This window comes from Pseudonaja textilis, chromosome 4 (genome assembly GCF_049901715.1).
Source record: "Pseudonaja textilis isolate UNSWEBS1 chromosome 4, rPseTex1.2, whole genome shotgun sequence".
NCBI lineage: Eukaryota > Metazoa > Chordata > Lepidosauria > Squamata > Elapidae > Pseudonaja > Pseudonaja textilis.
In genome coordinates this window covers 70,085,470-70,112,825 of record NC_141993.1, presented here as the reverse complement: position 1 = coordinate 70,112,825, position 27,356 = coordinate 70,085,470, and the positions used below count along the sequence as shown (strand labels likewise).

The 27,356-nt window shown below is 35.9% G+C and overlaps 1 protein-coding gene across 1 annotated transcript in view; it reads right to left on the bottom strand.

The window, feature by feature from the left end:
- KCNAB1 (potassium voltage-gated channel subfamily A regulatory beta subunit 1) overlaps window positions 1–27,107 on the bottom strand; it is a 143,886-nt gene extending 116,779 nt beyond the window's left edge. Inside the window, exon 1 of the mRNA XM_026705866.2 lies at window positions 25,953–27,107. Coding sequence (XP_026561651.2) covers window positions 25,953–26,173 — 221 coding nt within the window. The 5' untranslated portion in view covers window positions 26,174–27,107. The remainder of the gene's footprint in view (window positions 1–25,952) is intronic.
- Window positions 27,108–27,356: the final 249 nt, after the last annotated feature.

The following is a 27,356-nucleotide window of genomic DNA, read 5'->3' as shown; positions in this document are numbered from 1 at the left end:
GGGCCAAAAAAGTATTTGCTGGAGCCAGCCAGGAGCAACCCGGAACAGGAGGATGGGGCGTGCTGAGTCTGTATAGCCAGCTGGCTAGCAGAAACCAGTAATCTGGCTAGAAATCATTTTACTTGTATTGTTCACCAGGTACCAAGCTGAGACTCAGTAGAGACCCGTTCTGCTCACCTCTTCTTTTGCTGGCTTGGTTTGGAACCGTGACAGAGTCAAAGTATCAAAGCCACTCTTTGTAAAGAACTATACATGATAAAATGTCCCTAGGAAAAAATATAAGTGAGACATGAGGGCAATACGGTAATTCTCCTCCCCAATTTTTACAGATTTCCATTAATTTATCTAGTTCCATTTTGATCTACAAAAATGCTGAAAATAAATTTTGCTTTTCAGATGGAATGAGAACCAGTAGTAAAAGCAAGATAAATTTTCCATACCACATAAGTTATGCTGTAGTAGAAGAAATGGTGTTTGCAAAAATGAAGTTTCAGAGAAGTAAGAAATGGCATTAGTATTTTAGCACACATTTAAAATCCCCTGGATACGATGCCTGAGTAATGCTTCTGTCCCTACTACCTGCATTCACTAGACATTTTGCTTTGAATATTTCAGCAGCAAGTGACAGGGCACACCTATCTCAAAGATGTCACTGCTTTAAGTTTAAGATTAGTGTCTATGTGTTTTCAGCACTTCACTAAACAAATAGGATTTCCTAAATAGGAAGGATTTCCTACAAGGCAAATATTGTCAAATAGAGCTGCACGGACTGTTAAATGCCCCACCTTATCTACAATAGAAATTCTAATAATCAAATACAACTTCTCATATTATCTTCCAAGGATTCTGACTTTCAGTATGACTTTTGGTCTATACTGGGCTTCAGAGAAAATCTTGAATGAGCATAGGACGGCACCGGGAAAGAGTTATGTATAAAAGATTTGTCAGATCATTAGAGTTTTAGTGGTGATGCCTGATTAGTTTAGTTGCTAGGGCAACTGTATTTTCTATTTTTGTACTGGTTCTACAGCTGACAGCAACAACATACAACTATTACGAGTTACTAGTCAGTTCCTTTTCAAGCTACTGATCCACATTGACTTTTCTGCATGTTCAGAAATACAAAAATTGTTCAGAATGTTTTTGGGTTAACCCCTGGGATTTTTTTATGCCCTCATTTGTCAACATTCATAAAGTGAAGAAGATTATCTGTAATGCAAACATAATACAAAGATATGAAATGTATATACAAATACAACTAATACAGATACAATGAAACTGTTAAATATTTGCGCCATTGCTTTGGCAGAAATTTCAACATTACTGTGTAATTTATATATAGCATTAACCACTGACTTGAAATAAATTCAAGGAAATTAAGATTTTGTGGGTGTTGCAAATATTGTGATTGTAGCCAATAAATCAATGGAGGCATATCAGCAAGCTGCAGGAAAGAACAGAAAAAACCCTCATTGACCTACATTGCTGGCTTTTAAAGCAGAAGCACCATCAAAGTGTGCAAATTTTAAAAATGTGGCTTATGAAACTGAACACAGAAATGTGACCCATGTAATTCCCTCTTGACAGAACATTGCATATGAAAGATAATAAGGTTGATGAACATCGGAAAGTAGTGCTATGTCAACTAGTTGCAGCACTTCCTGGTGTAACTTTGTTTTATTCTAATTTTTACAATTATGCCAATACTTGGCAGCTGTAGTGCTTGTCTTCAACTCTTTGAACTAGACATATATTTTCAAGGAATCATGTGGCAGCTGCAGACCCCCCAAAAAGATGTGGTTGCTTTAAATGATTTGCATGGAGCTGCTACCACACTTACTCCCACATTATCCAAAGCATTTTTTCTGAATGGTTTCAAAAATGCTACATAGCTCTACTAATATATATAAGTTGAGTGAAGGAATATGTGAAATTCAAGGACCTATACTTTCACCCAGAAGCATGAATATACACCTAAACACTATACTAAACATACTGAGATATACTTGGAATTTCCAGTGGTAAACTCTTAAGACACTTCTGTAGTCAATATATATGGAGATTCTCAGTCGTCCAGGTTATGGTTGTCCCAAAGGGGCTTTTTCAAAAGGCTACTTGTTTTTCCTTGAAGATGTTTCGCTTCTCATCCAAGAATCTTCTTCAGAACCAAATGAGCTTCTTGGATGAGAAGCAAAATGTCTTCAAGGAAAAACAAAGCCCAGTTGCCTTTTGAAAAAGCATCTTTGGGTGTAGTCAATGTAGTACCATTAATATGAAATCAAAGCTTAATTATTGGTATAAGAAAACTAAACAGGCCTCTTGGGCATATAGAGATAAAATTTTAAATAGTGGCTAATCTTCTAGAAATAGCCAAGAAAATGACATTTCATGGAAATTATCTGTCTTCTTCTGAATTAATAATTAAAAAAACTATAATTAGAACTTGAAGGATTTGCCAACAGATATCTATTATTTGTTGAAAGAAGTTCATTGTATTTGTTCAGTTGAAGGGATACTGTGACAGCCTTCATTGGGCCCTGATGTTCTGAAGGATGTTCAGGCTTTGTGTTGGTTCTCTGATAAGGAGAAGCTGAAAGCGATTCAATAGTTAATTTCTCATAGGAAGATGTTCTGTTGGAGAAGGAGCGATTGAGCTGGCATCAGAAGCAGAATCTTAAATTACAACAGAAAACCTAGGAAGAAGAACACGGAATGAAGGCAGAAATGGAATAGAAGAAATATAGTATCTGGTAAATAAAATGAACCTAGACAGCAGTGACTGTTATAGATTGGTGGGTGTAATAAAATGTGGAGATGGCTGATAATCCTAAATTTTACTGGATAGTGCTATACTACCAAAGCTTTGTCTATGCAGATTTTCAATCATCCTGGTCATGACTGTCCCAAAAATGTTTTTCAAAAGGCAACTGGACTTGCTTGAGTTTTTCCCCTTCAAAATGTTTCATTTCTCATCCAACAAGGTGGCACAAAGGGATTTCTTGGCATGTTGTAGCTTTAGATTGCAACATCTCCTGAACCTCAACACAGCACAAAGCCTTTGCAGCACAAAGCCCAGCCCTGGCTCAGCACAAAAGTACTGTGGGGTTGGTGCTGCAAAAGCCCTTGTGCCCTCGTGTATGATACCTTTCATAGCATGAAATCCAGCCCATGCATTGTCCAGCAACACAGCACAGCACAGAGGGATTTATAACTGCCATCTGTCCTAGGTTTTGCAAGGAAACTGGCATGTACAATCTGGAGTAAAACCCTAATGTAGCTAGCAGCTGCTTTGTGAAGGTCCAGGTTGGGCAACTTTGGTCATGAGCAGGAAAAAGAAGGTGGTAAAGATGAGTTGGGTGGGTGAGCACAGTGCAGGCAGGCCAAAGAAGCATAGAGAGGGGGAAGAGAAGTGATGGAATTAGAACTCATAAGTACACTAAGTCGTAAGTGCAAGCAAGCTGCCAAGTACCTAATAGCCTTGGGGATGCTACAGTAGCCATAATTTCAGGGAATGTTTATAAGTCCCTTTTTCTTTTACTGACATTAAAAGACTCAAATTCCTCAAAAATACTTACAGGAAGCAAATTTGCCCCAGATAACCAAAGATATTGAAATAATGTTAGAAAGTAACATAACAATGATGGAATTAACAGAAGCTTTAAAAAAAGCAAAACATTGGGAAAGCACCAGGTCTGGATGGTTTGCTAGTGGAATTTTATAAGACATTCCAGGAAACATTGAATCTTCACTTATTAGAAGTTATGACAAAGAAGAGAATACCCAAAACATGATCAGAAGCATATATCACACTTGTACCAAAGGAGGACACAGACCCACAGCAAGTTAAGAACTACAGACCAATATCACTATTAAATTCAGATTATAAAATTTTTGCTTCAATTCTGGCAGAAAGACTAAAAAGATAGTTAAACAATTTTATTCATCCTGATAAAAATGGATTTCTGCCGAAGAGAAAAAATTAAAGATAATATGAGAATAATTTTAGATACACTGGAATACTATAAGGCACATCCTGAAAAACAAATGACTCTGATGTTTTTAGATGCACAAAAAGCTTTTGATAATGTGAATTGGTGTTTTATGCTGTTACAATTGTCCAAATGGGCTTTGGTAAAAAATTTACTCAAGCCATAGAAATGATATATCATAAACAAACTGCAAAAGTCATGATAAATGGAGAGTTAACAGACTTTATAGATATAAGAAATGGGACTAGACAAGGCTGTCCACTGTTGTTTATGTTAACACTGGAAGTGTTGAATAGAAACATCAGAGAAGAAAAAGAAATAAAAGGAATGAAAATTAAAAAAGAAGAGTATAAATTACAAGCTTTTGCAGATGACCTGGTATCTATATTGGAGGATCCACTGGAGTCAGCACCTAAACTGATAGAAAAGATGGAAGAGTATGGGAAAGTAGCAGGTTTGAAAATAAATAAAGATAAAACAAAGATTTTAACAAAGAACATGTTTGTAAGACGAAAGAAAGAATTGGAGGAAGTTTTGGGATCCAGGTCACAAATAAGGTTAACTATTTAGGGATACACATAACATCAAGATGTAGCACACTTAAGGACAATTATCTCAAACTTAAACAACAGATTGCGACAGACTTGATAAAATGGGGAAATTTACAATTATCACTGATTGGGACAATATCTACAATTAAGATGAACGTACTGCCTAGAATCTTATACTTATTCCAGACAATTACAATCAGATTAGAGAAAGAATTTTTTGAAGATTTAAACAAAATAGTGCTAAAATACATTTGGCAGGGAAAGAAAGCGAGAATAAAACTGAAATTGCTACAAGATGCAAGAATAAGAGGAGGATTTGCTTTGCCCAATTGGGAATTATACTACCAAGCGACGAGTCTGATGTGGGTAAAGGAGTGGATAACACTAAGGAATTCTAGACTTTTGAATTTTGAAGGACATGACTTGCTGTTAGGGTGGCATGCCTTCCTCTGGTATAACGGAACTAAAACGCAGGGGTATTTTAGAAGACATTATATTCGAGAAGCATTGTTTCTAAACTGGGAGAAGATGAAAAAGCAATATTATTTAAAAATTCCACTATGGTTATCTACTATTGAAGTTTTTTTCTATCCAATAATATATAAAAAGGAACAAACAGATATGGTGAGATACTGAATGAAAAGGGTGAACTTAAATCTATGCAAGCATTGGAAGAACAAGGTGTAAAAATGAATTGGTTTTCATATTTGCAAATACAATCTAGATTTGATAAAGATGTTAAAACAGAAGGTATCTATGATTTAGATAAAATTTTGATAGGTACTGATGAAAAAGTAATCAAAAAACTTTATGGACATTTGCTAGAGTTTAAATTAGAGGAAGAACAAGTAAAAGAAACAATGATTGCGTGGGGGAAAATTTTTGGATATGGGATTGACTTAGATAAATGGCAAAAATTGTGGTCTCAAAATTATAAAATGACAATGTCAACTGCATATAAAGAAAATTTGTATAATATGTTTTACAGGTGGCACTTACTCACGATGAGAATTGTGAGGATGTTCAAGAATAAATTGGATAAATGTTGGAAATGTCATCAGATACCTGGTTCATATTTACCATATGTGGTGGACATGTTTGGATGCAAAAAGATATTGGACTATAATCCACACATGGTTGGAAAAAATGACAAAACAACACATAGACTTTAAACCTGAGATATTTTTTGGGGAATCATACCGGAAATATATTGTAAAGAGTTGAAATATTTGATTGTAAATGTTTTAACAGCAGCTAAAATTGTATTTGCTAAGAATTGGAAAAATGAAAAACTACCTATGCAGGAGGAAATTATTAAGAAAATCATGGACTATGCCGAAATGAGTAAATTGACATTTGAAATTAGAGAGGATATGGGATTTATTTTATCAATGGTTAGATAAAAAGGCATGGTAAAGAAATAGATTAGTAAGCCTTACAATAAAAGTTAATAGATTGATATAGAATACAATATAAAATATATAACCATTGGATAAATGTATACGATTAAATCATAAATCTCATATAAAATGATGGAAAAATAGTTCAGTCAAATGAATGTTTAATAATTGATATTACATAAGCACAAGCTAGATAGATATAGTGAGAATTTATATAACTTGTGAGTAATGGTAAAAAAAGGATAGCACAAAAAAATGTAACCAACTGACACACTGTATGTATATAATTGTAAAAGGGTTTTATGTTTTTATGTTTTGTTTGTATGTTTGTTGTAAAAAATAAAAACTTTGTTTAAAGAAAAAGACTCAAATTCCAAAACAATTGCTGAATGAATACCATAAAAATACCATAAATAAGTTGCTGAATAAATTGTTGTAAGTTGAAGATTACATATAAAATGCACATTTATTAATATGGATGTTATGAAATAGTGAAGGATGAACAGTAGCAAGGGTGGTAAGAGATTGGGCCAGAGATACTCAGTTTCTATTCAGCAACAAATTATTCACTCAGAATAAATAAAGGCAGTCCTGAAGTACATTACTCAGAATTTTCTTTAAACGCAAGCTACACAAATTTTAATATTTTAATACAATATATGCTATGTGTATGTGCATATATTTTTTTGCATTTTTTTTTGCATTTTGTTAACTGCCTTTGCAGAGCAGAAAGCAGAGGAAAAATTAATAGATAAAGGAACAATAAATCAAATCTAAATACTTCCTTGCTTTCTTTTGATAGTGCTCCTAATTTATAATATTTTAAGGTATTTTTGGTATTTCAGTTTAAAGACAGGTTCCTACAGAGGTGTTTTGAAAAGGAGCTTATGCAATCAGAAATGAATACTCCAGAATCCAATGATGCCCATTTCCAAACTTCTGGGTGTTTTTAATGTCCTTGTAACACAAAGTTACCTGAATTTTTATCAATTTCTATTCACTCATTAAAGTTTGAAATATAAGGAAAGAAGACAAGAATTAAGATAAAATTGTTGCAGGACACAAGAATGAGAGGAGGCTTTGGACTACCCAATTGGGAATTATATTATCAAGCAGTAATATTGATGCGGATAAAAGAATAGATTGTATTGAAAAATGTTAGATTGTTAATATTGGAAAGTCATGATTTGCAATTGGGGTGTCATACATTTTTATGGTATAGTAAAAGTAAGGCACATAGGTATTTTCAGAGATATTATATCAGGGACGCTCTATTAATAGTATGGGAGAAAATAAGGGAGTATTATTATATGAAAATACCAGTCTGGTTATCAACAATAGAGGCATTTCATATCCAAATGTTTTTAAAATGGAACATACTATCAGATATGAGGAAATTTTCAATGAAAAGGGTGAACTCAAAACAAAGCAAGAATTAGATGAACAAGGGATAAATATAGATTGGTATTCATATTTGCAAATACATTCAAGATATGAAAAGATGGATGGGTTTTATAAAGAATTGACTGAACTAGATAAAATCTTAACAGGCATTGAAGAGATTATAAATAAATTATATGCTTATTTATTGGGAGTGAAATTAGAAGAAGAGCAAGTTAAAGAAACAATGATTACATGGGGAAAATTTTTTGGATATCGGATAAATTTGGATAAATGGCAGAAACTGTGGACAAGAAATTATAAATCAACAATGTCAGCAGCTTATAAAGGGAATTTGTATAAGATGTTTTACAGGTGGCACTTGCCCCCCGGCAAGAATAGTGAAGATGCTTAAAGACAAATTGGTGAAATTTTGGAACTGTCATCAGATACCTGGATCATAGTACCACATGTGGTGGACATGCATTGAAGCTAAAAGATATTGGACTAGAATACACATGTGGTTGGAAAAAATGATAAACTAATACATAGATTTAAAACCAGGGATATTTTTATTGGGAATTATGCCTGAAGGTTATAATAGAGAGATAACATATTTAATTATTAACGTATTAACAGCAGCTAGAATTGTATTTGCACAAAATTGGAAAAATGAGAAAATTCCGACAGAGGAGGAAACAATTAAGAAAACAATGGAATGTGCGGAAATGAGTAGACTTACAATAGCAATTAGAGAACAGGAAGAAAAAGAATATTATAAGATTTGGGATTTATTTTATGAATGGTTAGGCAGAAGAATAAGAAACTAAAATATGTGGTAATAGTAATAATATACCACAATTGATTAATCTTGAATGAGTAAGAAAATGAATATAATTTAGCAAGAATGAGATATGTTTTTTTTAAAAAATAACAATTATAATGTCAATGATAATATAATAATTGAATAATATGATATAAAATATAGTTTAGAATGGTTTATAAAGATAATTGAGTAAGAAATGTACAATAATATTACTATGCGCACAAGATATAGGTACCCAACCAACACACTGTAAAATTCAACAATGATTTTATTTGTTGTCTTTGTTATTAAAATATTTTTTTAAAAAAATAAAAGTTTGAAATATATAAACATGCAATTTTATAGCAATTTTTCGAAGGTAAATCATTGATCTGGTTCTGGTTCATTTTTTAAAAAGGAAAACAGTAAAGCAATCTTATTAAATTAGCATAGTAAGCTAATATGCATATTCAAGGAGGAACACTGCCTCTAGATGCTGAAGATGATTGAAAGAACTCTCTTGACACAATATAAGTACTTACAAAGACCAATTTTTCAATTTTTGTAAACACTGACACTAATGGAACAATATATTTGCTCAAAGTGGAGGCACAAGCGGATGTGCTAATTCAGCAAAAATATATTGGGCGTGTAGCAAAAAATACCCTTGCTTATGTAATTAAATTAATACAATTTCTACTTATCTAAGCACTTTTTAAAAATTATGTTACACTGCTGGGACCATGAGTCCGGTTTTCAAAAAATTAATAAATAAAAGAAGTACAGTAGAGAATTAAACTGGAGATTAATTAGCCTGGGGTTGTAATTTTTGGCTAGTTATAATCATGCGCTTGTTTCAGCTTTCAGTGTAACCATGAGTTACTAATATAAGGATGGTCATTTATCAAGTAGTAATCAGTTGGAGTGTATACACAGAGACATAAGAAGCTGAAAAGAATATTATGACATAGTCTTACAATATTAATGCTTTAGTTGCCAGCATTTTTGTTAGAGATTTTATTGTAATAAACACGAATAATTTCTTAGAATAGAGTTAGGATGTAAGAATTTAGTATTGATTATATGAGGATTCTAAACTAGCAACATGTGGCCTTTGAAGCAAGCCTCAACAAACAAGTTCCTAGACTTCCAAGACTATGGAAAAAGTCACAGGGGAAATGTGAGCATCTATGATCCTTCAGATAAGTACATCTTCAAATGACCTTTATCATCATGACCTATGGCGAAGGATGTAAAGCAGAGGTCTCCAAACTTGGCAACTTTAAGACTTGTGGATTTCAACTCCCAGAATTCCTTGCTGGCTGGAGAATTCTGGGAGTTGAAGTCCACAAGTCTTAAAGTTGCTAAGTTTGAGGAACCCTGATGCAGAAGAGTTAGATTTCAAAAATGTCTTGGAGGCAACAAGTCTACCAAACGTAATACAGGATATCAAGATTTCAAGAGTATAAAACAGATAGAATTTTAAAACAATAATGTGATGTGGCACAGGCATTGAGATTTGGAGGAAAAAAGCCAGAGATGTTACCTCCAGAAATGGAAGACTGGTAAAACAGATGAGCTGCCTGATTTAGCTGAATATTTATATTATAGGACAGTCAGGAAAGGAATTACTTTTGAAAGGGGTATCTAAACGGCTCTAGGAAATGCCTAAGGTAGCATTCAGATTTGAAAAATTTTCTTCCAGGAGAAAATGAACTCCTGATGATCCTGTGTCATTGTAACAAACTGGACCAGCTTTTGGATTATTTGTTTATTTTACACAGATGATCTTAAAGATGCATAAATAAATGAACAGCAGCTTTATCAATTTAAAAACAAGCCAAAATAAAGGTAAGGAGGCCCTCAAGGCAAATGTGACCAGATAAACACAGCCCTTTTCCAAACAGGGAATGCTGTCACTGCCTTCTTCAAAGATGTTTTCAACTTCTCAGTCTAGCCTACAACCCCTACTATTTTTTGGTGATCCAACCTCAAACGAGGCTCAACTATTCTTAGCTTCCAAAACTTAAGTACTTCAATCTGCAAAGCGGAAAAATCAGTACTTAACTCAACCAGAAATGTTTGTGTATTCCAAGAAGAAAAGGTATGAAGATCTTAGTGAGAAACCATAGTTCTCAAAGGCCAGCTTTCAGTTCCAAACCAGAATCTATGGGTCAGGTTCTCTCATCTTCATCTTGCTTACTCATCACATTTTTTGAAATTCTTCTATTATCTTTTAGCTATAATTGTCCTGATATGAATTCTCCCCTGCAGATTTACAGCTGATGTTCCTTTAAACATCTCAGCCTAAACCGATCTAGGTTGGATGAAAAAATGTTCTCAAAAGGCCAATTATCCTGGAAGAGATGTCAAATTGTAATGAAAGACTTTCTGCACCATATTGCATTTCTTCAACCCTTCCCCAACCCCCCAACAAGAAAGAAGATCATGATGTTTTGAGCAGTCTTTTAAACTGATGAATATTAAGCAAGCTCTATCAATGTTGTGAGAATTCAGATATTTGAAGAAGCAATCCTGACCTACTAAATCTCTTTGCAAACTAATGAAACAAATGAGTTTGGAAAGACAGGGTGCTATAATGCTGCATTTGCACATTGCTGCTGCAGCATGTTTATTTCTGCCAGCCAAGATGGATCAGAACCAAATTTCTCTGACATCATGTCCTGCAGGATGAAATGTTTCAACTTCTGCATTGCTGGGTTTGTTCTACTGCATTATAATGCACTTTCTATTGTATTTTTCTTTTACAGAAAGACACTCAAATGTTTGCCTGAGGATATGAGAACTAAAACTAACCATTGAGCCTAGGGCTCAATAACCATCTCTATTGATAATTTGGCCTCCTACTTCTGTATGATGAATGAGGTGATCTAAATTGGAGTTCTACCAGTGGTGGGATTCAAATAATTTAACAACCGGTTCTCTGCCCTAATGATTTCTTTCCAACAACCAGTTCATCAAACTGCTCAGAAAGTTAACAACCGGTTCTCCCAAACTGGTGTGAACTGGCTAAATCCCACCACTGAATTCTACTGCACACATTGAAAAAGAGAATTCCCAGGTCATATAAAGAATTTTACTAATGATCAAATGTGGAGAGAATAAACAGCTTTACAAACTTGCATTCAATATAACAATGCTGAAGCTACAGGAAAGAGAGTAGATACCCCTAAATGTTCAAAGAGGCAGCTTGCATATCTTGCCCATATTTTTATCTTTCACTGTTTTCCTAGCTGCAGAAAGCCAAGAAGCCAAACAAAGCAAAAGAAATATAACCAGGACTAGTATCTCAGAATATTAGCACCTTGGAGAGTTCCCTATAGATTGTCCAAGGCAGACAAAAATTCCATAGAAGAAACTTTTGTTTCTAAATCAGACTTTACAGTATTTAATCCAGTGAAAACAAGACTGCAAGGGCCTGATATCTTCAATGCTACTTGCTGCTGATTCTGACTTTCTGAAGCTCAGATTTATGGATGGATATTGAGATCTAAAACCCTCAGGCTACATCCTCAGGTTGAAAGACATGTTGAGGGCTTCCCCTAATTTAGGGTGACCTGGATTCTTATGAATCTTCTTCAGAATCTTACTGGGCTTATTATCCTTGGGATAGAATATAAATTTTAAAGGAGTTAAATTCCATCCATTTAATGCTTAATTTAGACATACTGCTTTTGATCACTTATTATACCTTGTTTTCATCCATGTCCAGACAATTCAGCCTAAATAAAACTTAGTTTCCAGTTCAAAGATTCAAAGTAAAACAAGAATATTAAGTTAAGGCAACAAAAGTTTTTTTCCCATTGAGTTGGTCTGCTTAATAGAGATTAAAATATATAAAGAGATCTACTAAAACCTTTCTTTTTTGCAAACAATAATTCCTACAATATTAAAACACTAAGTATATTTAGTGGAAACAATCAATACAATTTTGTCCTATTCTAATAGCAGCTAAAACATTAAATTGTTATTAGTTAGTGATGTCATTTTTCAAATTATAAAATGAAAATAGAAATAGCAATAGCACTTAGACTTATATACTGTGTCATATTCCAGCCCTCTCTAAGTGGTTGACAGAGTCAGCATATCACTTCCCAACTATCTGGGTCCTCATTTTACTAACCTTGGAAGGATGGAAAGCTGAATCAACCCTAAGCTGGTAAGAATCAAACTACTGGCAGTTGGCAGAGTTAGCCTGTAATACTGAATTCTAACCACTGCACCACCACTGCTCAAATCCACTGGCAAGCTGAAGAAACAGTGGACCAACTATTTAGCTGCTGCAAGAAGATTGTACATACTGATTACAATGGCATAGCAACAATAGCAGCAATGGTACATTGGAAGATCTGCAAGAAATACCGTTTGCCTATAAGCAAGAACTAGTGGGTTGACAAAACAGACAAAGTAATAGTAAATGAAAACTTAAAGAGGTTGGGAACTTTAGGCAGAAAAGCACTTGCCAAATAATATGTCAGACTTAACAGCTGTTGATAAGAAAGAAAAAAAGTCTGGATAGTAGTCACTGCAGTACCTTGAGACAACAGAATAGAAAAGAATGGACTGGAGTAGATAACAAAATACAAAGACTTGTAAATAGAAACAGAATCACTGTGAGAAAAGAAGATAATAACAATAGTAATAGCTATCTTGGGTACAATCCCAAAACATTTGAAGCACCATGTATTGGCACTGACAAAATCACCAATACTCCGTTGCAAAAGAGCTTACATCTTGTGACTACACTTTTAACACTATCAAACAATATCTGTCTATCCCAGGTCCTTGGGAAGGACTTGATAGGTTGATTAAAATGCCAAATCCAGTCTAAACATCTGTCTGACTGTTCAATCAACCCTAATAAATGCTCCAGAAACTGCTAATGTACTTGCAATTTCATTGGAAATGGCTTAGTATATAACTGCATGTTGTTTTGAACTGGTTCCCTGCTTGTGGTTAGATAATTAACTTATTTGAGAGATGAATTGCATGAACATAATCCACTGAAAACCTTTATATCCTTTCAAAGCACTGAGTAGCAAATTGCACCTGCAGAGTGATGGGTAACATCAGAGTCTGGATTATCATTTGAAAGTTCATAGATTTCAAACAAAAAGATTTGTTGACTCATTTACTAAAGTCTATCTAATAATCTCCTTTTAACAGCAACAACCATATGGAAGGTGATTTTAGTGAGCAGTGAAATGAGATTTTCCTATATTCAACTGGACTATCAGGGGTAAGCATTTAATATGCATAAGTAATGAACTCCAGACAGATGTTTGCAATCAGCTCAAACAAAACTCACAAAGAGTTCACAGCTGATGACTGGCTTTATGGATATAATGAAGGAGGTTCAGATTCACAAAAAACATCTGTCACAATTGGACTTTTAAATGTAATTCAAATTCACTGTTATACTAAGATGATCTACAGCAAAAAAAAAAAAAATTACACTGGTGGGTGCTCCCTAATCAATATTTTAATCACTCTGTGCTATCATGTCTCTCCTCTTCCTAAAGAGAAATGCTAAAACATATAGTGAACGGTTGCTGGAATTGGATATATCTAGTTTAATGAAAAGAGGGACTAGAAGGTGATATGATAATGGTGTTCCAATATCTTAGGGGCTGCCGCACAGAGGGAGTCAAGCTATTTTCCAAAGCAACCGAGCGCAAGACAAGAAGCAAAGGATGGGAAGCAACTTAGAAGTAAGGAGAAATTTCCTGACAATTAGAATAATAAATCAGTGGGACAATTTGCCTCCAGAAGTTGTAAATGCTCCAACGCTGGAAGTTTTAAAGAAGAGATTGGACAACCATTGGTCTAAAATGGTATAGGGTTTCCTGCCTGAACAGGGGGTTGGACTAGAAGACCCCCAAGGTCCCTTCCAACTCTGTTATTCTATTCTATTCCAATTTCAATTCCATTCTTCCTTTATTGTTTTTCTTTTAATAATATTTTGGGTGTTTGCAAGCTTTTGGATTTTCAAATTTTTACCACCTTCTGCATAATCTGTGCTTTTTTTTATTACATAGATAATTTATATCTAAAGATATACATTTTAAGTAAGACGTTTTCATCCTCTTTTTTGTAACATAATTCAAATACAATTCAAATATTTTTTTGGCAAAATGTTAGTGGTTACTCCAGTTTAGAACTCTTAAGATGTGGGGCTCTAACCTTTGGGGGAACCATGGATCTTCAAAACTGTACCCATCTCATCTGTACTTCATGTATCTAGCCAGGTGGGTTTTAAATAAAGCAAGCTATTTCAGTAAATGCCAGATGCTCTGATGCACAAACAAGGAAGGGAAATAAATAAATATATCCACAACCTATATACTATATATATTCCTATGAGCAGGAAAATATCTGCTCTAAAACTCTAAAACTTCAGAAAGAAACATATCATAATGGTATCTACTTAAGTCAAAAGGAGACATCAGAAATTAAGATCCAGAACTCCATTTGCTGTAGATTTCTTTTGTAGTTCACAGTATAAATAGCATCTGGACATCACTGTGGTAGAGTGCAGTACTGCAGGCTACTTCTGCTGACTGCTGATTGCCAGCAGTGCAGTTCAAGTCCCACCAGCTCAAGGTTGACTCAGCCTTCCATCCTTCTGAGGTCAGTAAAATGAGGACTCAGATTGTTGGAGGCAATATGCTGACTCTATAAACCACTTAGAGAGGGCTGAAGCGGTATATAAGTTTAAGTGCTATTGCTATTAGGCAGGGATCCTCAAACCATGGCCCACGGGCCAGATACAGCCTGCCAAACTCATTAATCCAGCCCATACCCTGCCCTGCCCAAATTGCCCCACCTACCTGCAGGCCGCCACCCACCTTCTGGAGGCTGAGGCCAAAAATGGAATGTGCAGAGGCTTCAGGAGACCAAAAATGTGCCTGTTTTGGCCTCCCTGGCCAAGAGAGAGAGAGGGAGAGGGAGAAAAAGACACACACAAATACAAACAGAAGTCCCTACACACACACACACACACACACACACACACACACACACAGGCAGCCACATCCCTTCACTAATCTGCTTTCCACTCCTCGAAGCATAACAAAGTTTAATTTGTATGTATTATTTAATGGACTGCTAAATTGGCCACATCCACCCAGTCACATGACCACCTAGCCATGTCCACCCAGTCACATGACTGACCCACATACACCCCAACAGTCTGAGAGACCATGAATTGGCCCAATTTAAAAAGTTTGAGGAACCCTACTATTAGATAAAGTTGAAGAGTTAGGTATATTTGGCTTGAAGAGGAGAAAAGAGGAATTCAAAAAAGAATTTGGCTTGGCATCAAGAACAGCTTGATGCCATTACTAAGTGGCCAACAGTGAAATAGATTGACTTTGAAGATGTAGGAGTTTGTTGTTGGTTCTGTTTTAAGAAACTTAATAGTGACCTAACTAAGATGCCGAAACAAATTAATTGTATATTAGTGGAAGAAAATCATTTCCTTCTATGGTATGATGATAATTTAAAAACTCAATATCTGCCTTTTTTTCCAATTTGCCAAAAAAATTAGTGATGTGTAATGTCTCCAGATAAAATGTGACTTATTCATATGAGGGGGCCTTCATGTTTTATCTCAGATGGATAGTCGCATTTTCAAAGTAATCATGAGGAAAATCATCATATACAGTGGATTGCAAGCATATCTGTATATACACTTTTCATTAAATGACATGGGTTGCATTCACTACATTTCAATAATGTTCCTTGGAGGAAAAAGTTTCACATTCCTGCATTCTGTATTCTACAAATTTCAGAATTATGGGTGGTTTTTTTTAAAAAAAAAAAAACATGTTTATTGCTTGTGTAGTTTTACTTGATCGGGTGTGAATTTTTTATCTGACTTCAAGTTATTTCCCTTGTTAATAAAGAAATATATTTGTTTTGATATGCTTTAAAAAAGCCAAACTAATAGAGAAAAAATATTCTAGGAAAGCATAACATTCTAACTATTCTAAGATGGCAAATAGGTGACTGTTATATCTTAGAAATTTGGATTTTGATTGGACAATGTCAGTTCTCATTCAGATTTTCAGACTTTATAATTGCATTTGTATTTGCATGTGGCATTATGGATCTCATTGTATTAGGCTTTTAAAAACTCAGTAGACATGAATAAGTAGTGCCTTTCAGCAAGATCAGATAACCTTAGATCTTGTACAAAGTGATCCTCATTTTTTAAGAATTAATAACAGGCTCACATATAGAAGACAATATTAAGTGATTATTTCCTCCTATTTTCTCTTTTCATTTTATTGATATAGACATAAATTGATACATTAAACTGTATTTATGTTTGGAAGAAAAATAATGTTGAGTTGTACATTCAGACACAGATTCTTTTTTGTTGTTGTTTAACAAACATACCACAGGCAATAAAAGGGTCTGGAAAGAAACAACTTATTACATTTTGACCAACTGAATATTGGAATGTATAATGTATGTAAATATTGTAAGATATTCATATCTGAGATGAAGTTTGAAAATTTTACATTTGCTCTATTTCATCTCTCAAGTAATTATTGCTCTTTTTTACCCATCACATGGCAATTGAATGATTAGAATTAGCAATTTTAACAAATAAAAGCTAGCTCATTTGTATTTCTATATGTTGACTCATAAATCTTTCCTATCATGTTGGTATTAATCTCCATTTTAAGAAAATGGAATCAACATATAGAAATACAAATGTGACACAATATTTCAGTATGCATTCTTCAGCTCCTCTGTTCTAAATGTACTTAATCACACAGTCACATTTTTATAAGATAAATTTTGACAGTGATCAGTTGATTTTTTTTTTTTGTTCCTGAGCATCTTATGGAGAACAGAAAAAAAAATAGCTACAGAAACAGAAGCAAACATAGCTACATCCAATATGTACAAAGCACTAAAACTGTGGACCAGAACAGTGCCGATAGAAATATTCCTCAAGTATTCAGAGCTCTGAGCTTGGTTGTTTTCTTGCAGACGGTTCATTACGCAAACTAAGTAACATTTTTAGAGCTCCAAATCAGCTTCTTTTTGTCCAACCAGTACTATATTCAAATTCAAAGATGCTGATTTCAAGGAATTTGAGTAGGTCTCTATGCAGAGAGGCAATTAAAAAAAAAAACCACTGTTACTTAACAGCTCTCAAATGATTCATCAAAATTAGGAGATGGAACGAAGTAAATTTTCCCATTGTTCTAGTAAAAAGCTTCGAACTAATCCACATATATTGGTGGAGACATTCAGCTACAAATCTAAATGCTCCAATTCACATCTTTGCCTACACAATGAATTATCTTAGACAAACCATTCACTCTCAACCTCATAGAGTTTTGATTTTTTGTGTGTGGAAAAAAAATCACAACTGTGCATGTGACACATTTTTACTTTTGAATGAGGCAACATGCAAACTTTGTTGATATGGCTAGAAAACAGAAAAGCTTTTATTTAAACTAATGACAAAATAAAGTATAAAAGTATAAAATAAGCACCTATTTTTTTAAAAAAAAATACTCAACATCAAATTTTGATGAAATCAAATTTTGTGAAAGTTACCCAGTCTGGTGGTACATAATGCAAATATTACTTAACTTAAATCTTACCGATACGGAAGCTGCACTGTGGATTTTTTAAAAAAACTATGAACTTGAAGACTGAGAACTATGAGATTAAAAAAGTATGTCTAAAAATGCATGTATTTTTAAAAGAACTGTGATTTATAAAGTGCTTTTTCCAAAATTATTCCAAACTACCCTTATATTAAGGTAAACATGGGGTACCTTGATTCACGCATTATGGTTGTAAATGTTACAGAAAGAAGCAAGAAGCTTTTTCCGTGATGATTGTTACTGTGTAAGTCATTGTTACCAAAGAATCAGCCACCAGGATTCCTGTTAGATCACTTAAACAAAAAGAATCTTTGCACCATTTCTGAATCAGTGCTGTACCTATATGATCGCCCTACACTGGAACTCCTGCTGAGGCAATTTATTTCTTGTTTCACAGAATGTGTGGGTTGATGTGTTTTCCACTCACATCGGTTCATTTCCAGGGATCACACAGCTTCTCTATTTTTCCAAAGTGGACTAGTCACTCATAGTGCTATTATTTAACAGCTCATTAAAATGTAACAAAGGGATAACTCTGATATTTCTGAGACAAACTGCATTAGACAAATGTACACAGCATGAAATAAAAAGATGAATGGTGATTCAAAACTGCTCTTTTTCAGCACTTCTCAATATTGGAAGGTTATTGTAGGTTGCAGTATTGCTTCAAAGTGCAATGTTTTTATTATTTTAAAGTAGTAAATTGTACAAATTATAATTGCATTTGTTTAAAAGGTTTCAATAGCCACTAGAAAAGGACGATGAAGAGACACATTATCACTCTCATGATAGTATAATTGAATTCTTAAATTACATTTTGTTTTATATTATCCATTTGTGTAGTGGTTTAAGAACCAGAAGGTTTTATGACTTTCTATATATTGCTACATTTACTAATCATTTATTCAGGGTACTTTTGTCCTTTTTCCTTTATTTTCTCCTTCAACATTTTCTAGTATCTTTAGGTAAAACACAGCATCTGAATGCATTCAAACTGTTTCAAGGGTAAGTTGGAAAATATCGTAAGGTTCCGACAAGATACTCACTGAATGATGACATTATATCCTTTATATTTGATTTTCATCTAGCTGCAAGAGTAACTGATATTTTTTTCCTCTCCTTTGTTGGCTTAAGAGATCTCATTATCAAAGATATTATCCTACTTTGCCACACCCACAATCCATGTTGCTTTTTAATGACATAGAGGTTAGAATGTAGTATTGTAGGCAAACTCTGTCCACAGCCAGATGTTCAATTCTGACCAGCTCAAGACTGACTCAGCCTTCCATCCTTCCAAGCTGAATAAAATGAGGACCCAGATTGTTGGGGGAAATATGCTGATCTCCTGCCATCTATCAGCTCACTCCACTCAAAGAAAGGGCTATTATTAATATCCTAGTTATCTCTGGTATAACAGAATTTGTCAGTACCAATAAACTGAGGTAACAATATTATGATTTTTTTTCCTCATAGAAGGATCCAGAATAGAATGACCTCACTAAACATGAAGGAGTTTATAAAATGGGCCATGAATGGATATGCTGATAGAACAATACTGTAAAGAAATAGTTTATTAAAAAGAGCTTAATTGAAGGAGGGAATATATTGCACTAATTTGGTTTTCTTTTTAGTAAAGTAGGAAAATACAATTTTCCCCTACCTCTGACACACATTTCAAAACAAATATTTTTTCAAAAAATTGCAGCACTTGGTAAAATGGCATTTGAGCATACAGATCATTTTGGGGCCACAAATTAAATGAATCATAACATGAATAAAGGTAGGGCACAAATATTTTCACTAAGCCTGTCAGACTGCTATCATCTCACACAGAATAAAATTCAAGATTCCTCCACATTTAATGTCACTTTAAACAAGGCAAGGAAAGTGTAGAACTGAAGTTTGATTCCTCTGTGAAGCCAAGAGGTATATATACCTGGTAAGGCAGAATGCCTGTGAACTGTTTCCCCACTCAATATTTATCAGTGCTATGAGGCATCCTGCTACTATAGGTGCCTTTGGTGTGTTATCTACAGTACAACCCAGAAGCAACTGCAGCATCTTTGATGTTCAGGTGTGAGGCCCAGATCTCATAAAAATTCATATACTGTAAGAAATGGGCTGAGTAGTTTCACAATAATCTGTATTATTGTGGAATGCAGTTGCATGCTGATCGGTTTCTTTAGAGGCCTCTAAATATATCCACATCACAATGAATCAAATATATTTCAATACAACTCAGCTGCCGCTGATAATTGGGAACACTTTTAATGGTTGCTCCTAAGGTGGAGAAAGTACATTAATACATGTAATTATATATAGTACATATAGTAAATGTATATGCATATATAAAATTTTCCATCACTGGTGCAGGGTCTGTTTTTTTCAGATCAACTGATTGTTGATCCATTGGATGAGACAGGATCAGTTGACTGACCAGTTGTCACTTAAAGCTGACATTGTGGGCTGAGACAGAGTGACTGGCACAACATCACCCAGCTGACTTTCATATCTAAGGCAGGACTAGAATTCAGTCTCTGGATTTCTACCTGGAGCCTTAACCACTAGACCTGTGGCGAATCTATGGCACACATGCCAGAAGTGGCATGCAGAGCCATTATTGTTGGTACGTGAGCCCTCACCCAGAGCAGGTCTACTGCGCATGCGCACACACCACCCATCCAACTGATTCTCGGGTATCTGGTTTGCATGCACGAGGGGCATGGTGCACATGGGAGACATGCGTGCATGTGCAGAAATGTGCGGGGTGCAGGGTCACACATGCATACGTAGAGGCATGTGGTGTGTGGGTCGCACATGCATGCACAGGGGGTATGGGGGGGCCACACACATTGCGTTCTGGGTGATGGCACACAAGCACGCATGAGCGAGAGCGTGCACAATTATTAGCAAAGGAGCCCCAAAAGGTTAACCACCACTGCACTAGACCAAACTGGCTCTCAGCTTGCAGTAAGTTGATATTTTTTAAAACAATATGTGAACCTAATCTTTTTCTTCTGTTTCAGTTACATTAAATTGCTTTCCAACTCAGACTTCTAAGTCATATAAAGATAAAATGCACCTAGAAATCTGCTTAGGAGGAATAAAAGTTTATGACAGATAATCTTAAATAGAAAAAAATATCCTCACTGGAGTGTAAACTGCATTAAAACTAGAACTAATATTTTTCTCTTGCTTATCTATGATGTAGTGCCAAACTCTGCTATTAATGACCCTCTTCTCCCTGTCATTGCATCTCCTGTTTGCTCAACCTTTGTATTGTAGGAAGTTAGCACCCACCCCTCTCCTGGAAAATTGAAATAGCCTAGGAAATATTAAAGAGGCAGAATATTTCCTCTAAAAAGAGTAGAAACTCAGAAGCAGAAACTCACCTCAGAAGTAGAAACTCACCCTCACCTTTGTTAATGGGTGGGCCTTTAAGGCCTGGGCCAGAATACTTTACATAACAAAGATCTCCAGATAAAGCTATAGCAATTGCCAAAAGCCCTTTTAAGGGCATAATCATCCAGCAAGGCTCAACCAAGCCTGGAACTCAGGACAGGGTAGAGTTGCCCCTCATGGGAGTCTGACAACCAATCAGAATACAAGCTCAAATTCAAATCCCAACAGAGGGTACAAAACCCAGGCACTCTCAGCACCTGAGTCCTTTTTTTTTTAATCTCTTCCTTCAGCTTGAAGCATATGATTATCCTTCCTTTTCACTCTGGAGCTCCAGGCCATGTGGTCCTGATATTAAACCTTCCAAACAGCCTCCATGTTTCCAGTGTCTTTTGCCCCACTTGGAACTGAACCCAGAAGGATATTTCTTTCAACAGTATTATACAATAATTTCTTGTGTGTGGCCTTTATATAAAAACACTGACAGAGCTGTTCCTTTCAGGAAGGAAGCTGTTCCTTTTAGGTTTAGCAGTTCAAAAAATGCCTACCAGACATAGGAGGCAAAATAGTGTAAAAAAATATGGAAGAGTGAAATAATGAAGCAAAAAAAATCCATTCTGCTGAAAAGTGTTGTCTAAAAAGTCTTATATGTATTTATATTTAGGATTTTTTCCTTTAGCAGGAACCAAAATATACATTTATTATAACATTCTAATGACACTTAATTTTCAAGACAATAATGCAACTGAAGGCTTTGGGAAAGCAGAGATCTTTGGTATCATAAGACAGCTTTTAGCCCAAAAACTGATTATCTAATAATTTTACTTATCAAAAGGTACATGTTTATCATGATTATGTAATATATATAACTAAGTCTATTCCACCTGGAAGTTCATATATTCTCCAAACCCTACCTAAGTTTTAATCTTTTTAAAATTATATATTTTTGAGCTATTCTTCAGAAAGTTTAGAGAAATTTTTTAATATAAAATCAAGATTCTTGGAATACCAAATGCCAAACTTCAATTAGAGCAATTACTAAATGCAAAATTAATTTATATCCCAAACTTTTTATAAAGATTTGAAAGATCTCAGTTCCTTTTCTTCTCAAACCTCTATATGCTGGATAAGTCAAGAATAATCAGTTAGACAAAGATCCATAGTGATTACAAACTTTCATTTCATTCATTAATTCTAGAAACAAAGCAAGGGCAGATAAGATAATAAGTATGGTCTATATAACAAAGTCCCTTTGATAATCTTAGTATGATACTTTTTATCTTGACTTTCCAAGCAGTCATCTACAGTCCATACTGATTTCATGAATATTTGAAACTTTGTTCAATCTGGTTTCCTCCAGGTGTCTTCATTAACATTCCAAGATGGGGAATAAAACCAAAGTTGATAATTGATCAATAAAATTTAAACTGAAGAAATATCCAGGATGGGTAAGGATATATCTAATATATTTTCCTGGTATGCATATGGATGTTTCATAAATATGGATAATAGAACTTAGTATCACCAACTGACCCTAATTGTGGGAAAGTCTAAGGAGATACTTCTTTATTCAATGAATTTCACTGCCATTTAATACAATGGCTACCAATTTATATGATTTTAAAATGGGGCTAGAGACAATTGGACTGTCAATCACTACTAATCTTGAACACTGTATATCTCGAATAACTAGAACTAATGGACATCAACACAAAAAATGATTCTCTTTGGATTGTGATTGAAGTTTCCAGATTCCTGATTGGTCACTATGTGATATCAAATGTTGAACATTTTGATGTATTTTGATCCAGCAAAACTCTTGTGTTCTTGCAAATGTTGCATAATTCAGGTGATTTTGTCCTACGTCTCATAGCATTTATTTGATCAAAGGGTATTCTTACTAACTTTATGAGTGGTACATAGACATCCTTCATATATTTCTAAGGCTAGCTAAAGAATCCTGAACGATTAGATTTATAATGGACATTCTTGTTATTTAAGGTATTAGCAAACCAATTTAAAAGGTGACGGTTAAAAATTAAAGAGAACTGAAAATGTTTCCTAGTTAATGCCAGGATATTCAAAGTATGAAAGGAAGGTATTATTGTGTAACATCACATAATCAGCAATAACTCACTGGATACTTAGTTAAAAACTTTTTATCATGTTTCCAAAACTTTAAACAACATAGTGTAGTACAACTTACAAGAATATGATAGATGGTTTTTAGAACACTCTGTAAAGACCTGGTTCTGCCAGCAGGCCTGGGAAACCCAGAGTGGAATGGAGCCCATTAAATGGCTTGTGTAATCTGCTGTTGGTGGGAGAGGGGGGGAGGAAGTACGGGTGATTTTACTATATGAATTTGATTTTACAAGGTTTTTTTTTGTTTTAAATTGTGGTTTTATATGCTGTAAGCCGCCTTGAGTCGCCATGGTGAATAGGCAACAATACAAATCTAATAAATAAATAAACAAACAAACAAACAATAAATAAATAAATAAATAAATAAATAAATAAAATTAGCTACAAGGTATCTTTGGAAAATGGTCTGTCTCTTAAAGGAGAAGAAAGTTAGAACCTAACTCTCACAAGTCTAGAAGTAGTGATATTCCCGCTCTTAAACAAAAATGTACTATTTCAAGATGGATGGTACAAAAATCAAGGAGTTGGGTCCAGGTCAAGGATGTAAATGGAAGGCCATCATCAGATGAATTGTAGAACTCTAAGACGTTGACTGTTGAATCAGACCACTGACTCACTTATTTCAACACTATCAAAATTGACTTTCAATCCTTTTCCAGGATTTTAACTTGACATTTTTCAAGCTCTACCTGGAAATGGCAAGGAATGTATCTCAAACCTTCTGCATGATAGACAGCATGAACTTTACAACTGAGAATATTTTGGGTTAGAGAGAAACAAAAGATCTCTCTTCTCACAGATGGACTATTGATGATTCAGTTTGATCTAAAAGTTTAGAAACTAGGAGAGCCTACATTCTAGTACCATGAAAGTCAGTTGCCTGACCTTGAACCTATTACTCTCTTTCAGCCCAACCCACCTCACAGGGTTGAAGTTATGGGGAAAACAGGAGGAGAAAAGTATGTTGAATTTGTTCACCACCTGATGTTACTTATAAAAACAATACAGGAGGGATATAAATAAACAAATTGGAGAACGGATGGGATATCATTTTGCTGCTTTCTATCCTACATAACATCCCATCTTTACTAGCAACATAAAATATATAGGCAAACCTAACTGAAGTGATCTGGAAAAGATGAATGACCCTTTATATATAGTGCCGCCAAAATTCATGACCTCTTACATTCCGTCTAAAAGTAATAACCGATTCATCAAATCTTTTGATTCTTTTGATTTGATTTAACTTATGTCTTAGATTTACTTCCTGCTTTTCCCCAAGAGAAATCCCTAAGATGAGATCCATGTCATACCCTCTAATGTTCCCCATTACAGCCTGATCATGTGGGATGGAATGAAAGAGTACGGCTGCATGAAAATCTGCTCGGGACCTTCCACAGCTGAAGGTAGATTTGAACGAGGGCTTTTCCTGTTCTAATCCAGCACCCTTAACTTCTTCCATTGTAAGTTGTGCTTTTCATTGGAAATGCTTGCATTAAATTATAAGAACAAGAAAGCTTTCGCTATCTTGATCAGCTTGATCAACTAAGCCTAGAGATGCAATACTTTGCATATTCTTCTGTTTGTAAGGCTCAGAGTACAGAGAATCTACTCTGGACAAGCCTGTGTTAAGAAACACTGACTTTCTTTACTCGGTGGAATTAAAACTTGTGTTTAGAGCTTACCTTCAATACCATTCACAATGTTACTGCAGTAAATTCAGCAGGTGATCTGATGACTAAGCAACAACCCCGCTTATGATAGGTGTGGGACTAAGTGCTTTGTCCTCTTGTACTCAAGAACTAACTATTCAAATGCCAAATAAATGACTTCTCGAAGGAGTTATTCTGACTACGCCATTAATTACAGCTATTCATTTTAGCAAGTAAAAAAAAAATACTGTTTTAAAATCAGGATAAAATATAGTGAATCTCAGAATTCAGTCAGCAACCGTCTTCACTGCCTTCTTTGGTGAAAAATAAGACTTCTGCAGGTAAACACTTATTACTTGACTGTATTATGCAAATCACTTCACATTTCACTCAAAGCAAATCCTTCCCTATTGTCGATAGGAAGTTAATTATGAGCCCCTCAGTGGTAATTAGAATGCAAAAGGGAAATGAGTGGCATATAAAGTTAATAAATAAATACGGAAAAAGAACATCCAACTGAGTTTAACAGATATTGCTTTTCTGAACAACCCAGTGGGTGCCTTGAGAGCCAAACTTTCTCCTGAGCAGATCCTCAAGAGTGATTCAATAATCCAAATTCCCTAATTACAAATGGAAAGAAGCCATCAAATCTCTCTTCGCTCGAATACTTAGTCGGTGAAATTACAAAAACTTATCTGGGGCTACAAAGACCAAAATCCCAATTAATGGGAGGCAGCCAGCACCAAAACCAAATTTACCACAAATTTGGAACCCAGTGTTCAAGATTTCTAAAGGATTCAAACTTTTTTAGGTGACTTCATTTCTAAACAAAAATGATTCTAGTTTCATGTTTTGGGAAAAAGGAACTTAATTATGTCCATAACTTTGTTTGTCAATAACCATCTTTGAGGTGCACGGGATGGTGAGGTGGGGGAAAGAGATAACCCGAGATGTGACCCAAAAGGTCTGCCATACCTGTATTTCATGCCCGTCTGCTTTGCAGTGGATTCTTTTAAGGAAATGTGATGCTGGGGGGTAAAGGTTCCCAAACTACGAGCGATAATCGCCACTGTCCGGAATTTTGCTCTGGCAGCATTGACCGCATTTGGAGCGGTGGTGTTCTGTTTGCTGATCAGTCTGTCTTCCCCATTCCGGTTCTTGAGGTTATGGTCCGTGCACGCTATGGAGACTTGCATAGCGAAGCTTTCCTTTTCAAATTGGGAAGAAGAAAAAACTTTGCCTCCTTGAGAGGCTAGGACTGCAGGACCCGAAGATCTCCGTCCCCGGCGCAGCTCAACGAGGCCTCCCGAGACGTGCTCCAACAAAAGTGAATAGTGTGCAGCAACAACCTATGAGCGCGGAAGTTGCCAAAGCAAAAAATAAAAATGCAAATGAAAACGGCAGAGAATGAGCTTTACAATCGCTTTTCCCTCTTCCTTTTCCTTCGCGAAGCTTTCTTTCTTTTTTCTTTTCTTTTTTTTTCTGTTCCCCCTCCACCCTCAGTATTTACACAGAAAAACCTTCCATTTGGTCCACCGCTTCGGAAAAAAAGCTCACGCCTGCATCTTTCCAGGGAAGAAGCGGCGGCATCTAATCTTCTTGCCTTAGCGCAGAGGGGCTCAAATCAGCGGCAGGCACGCCTCAAGAGGAATCGCGAAGCCCCGCTGGACCACGAAAGCGTGTCCATGCAGAACTCAAGAGGAGTCTTGACACCCGCTTAATCCCGCCCTGCTCCCACGAACGTCCCTCTTAGCCTCCGTCGGCATCTAACGAAAGGCCACGCCTCCTCCGGATCCCCCCTCGCGGCAGGATTCACACCCTGGCTGGTAGCGAAGCCCGGTTTCTGCACCCACCGGAGGCTCCGATGCGGTTCCGTCGCGGGACGTGCAGCGCGCGCCCTTTGGAAGGAAGCGTACAGGAAAGCGCGCGAGGGCGGCGGGTTTTTCTTCCCTTTGTGCGCGGCAGACGCTTGGAGAGGCGCTTTGCGGGGGCCGCCGACCCTGCGAAAACGGAGCCTTCACCCCCCACACAACACACGCAGGGACCGAACAAATGGGCGCGAAAGCGCGCTAACCTCTGGGGTGCGTGTGTGTGTGTGTGTGTGTGCGCGCGTTTGTGCGCGGGTTGTGGGAGGGGAGAAAGAAAGAACTATCCGGCTGCGCGCTGACGAATTAACTCGTTAATCCCTCGCGCAGGGCAGGCTGAGGGTGCTAGAAAGCCTGCGCGCGTTATGAGGGCCCGCCGGGATTAAGCATCCCGTTCGCGCAGAAGGGGGGTTATTGCGACTGAGACCGAGACCTCCTTCACACCGGTCTTGAGAAAAGTCGGGGCGTTTACTCAAGTGAAGCCAGGCTAATGCCAAAAGTTGGCACAAAGCGG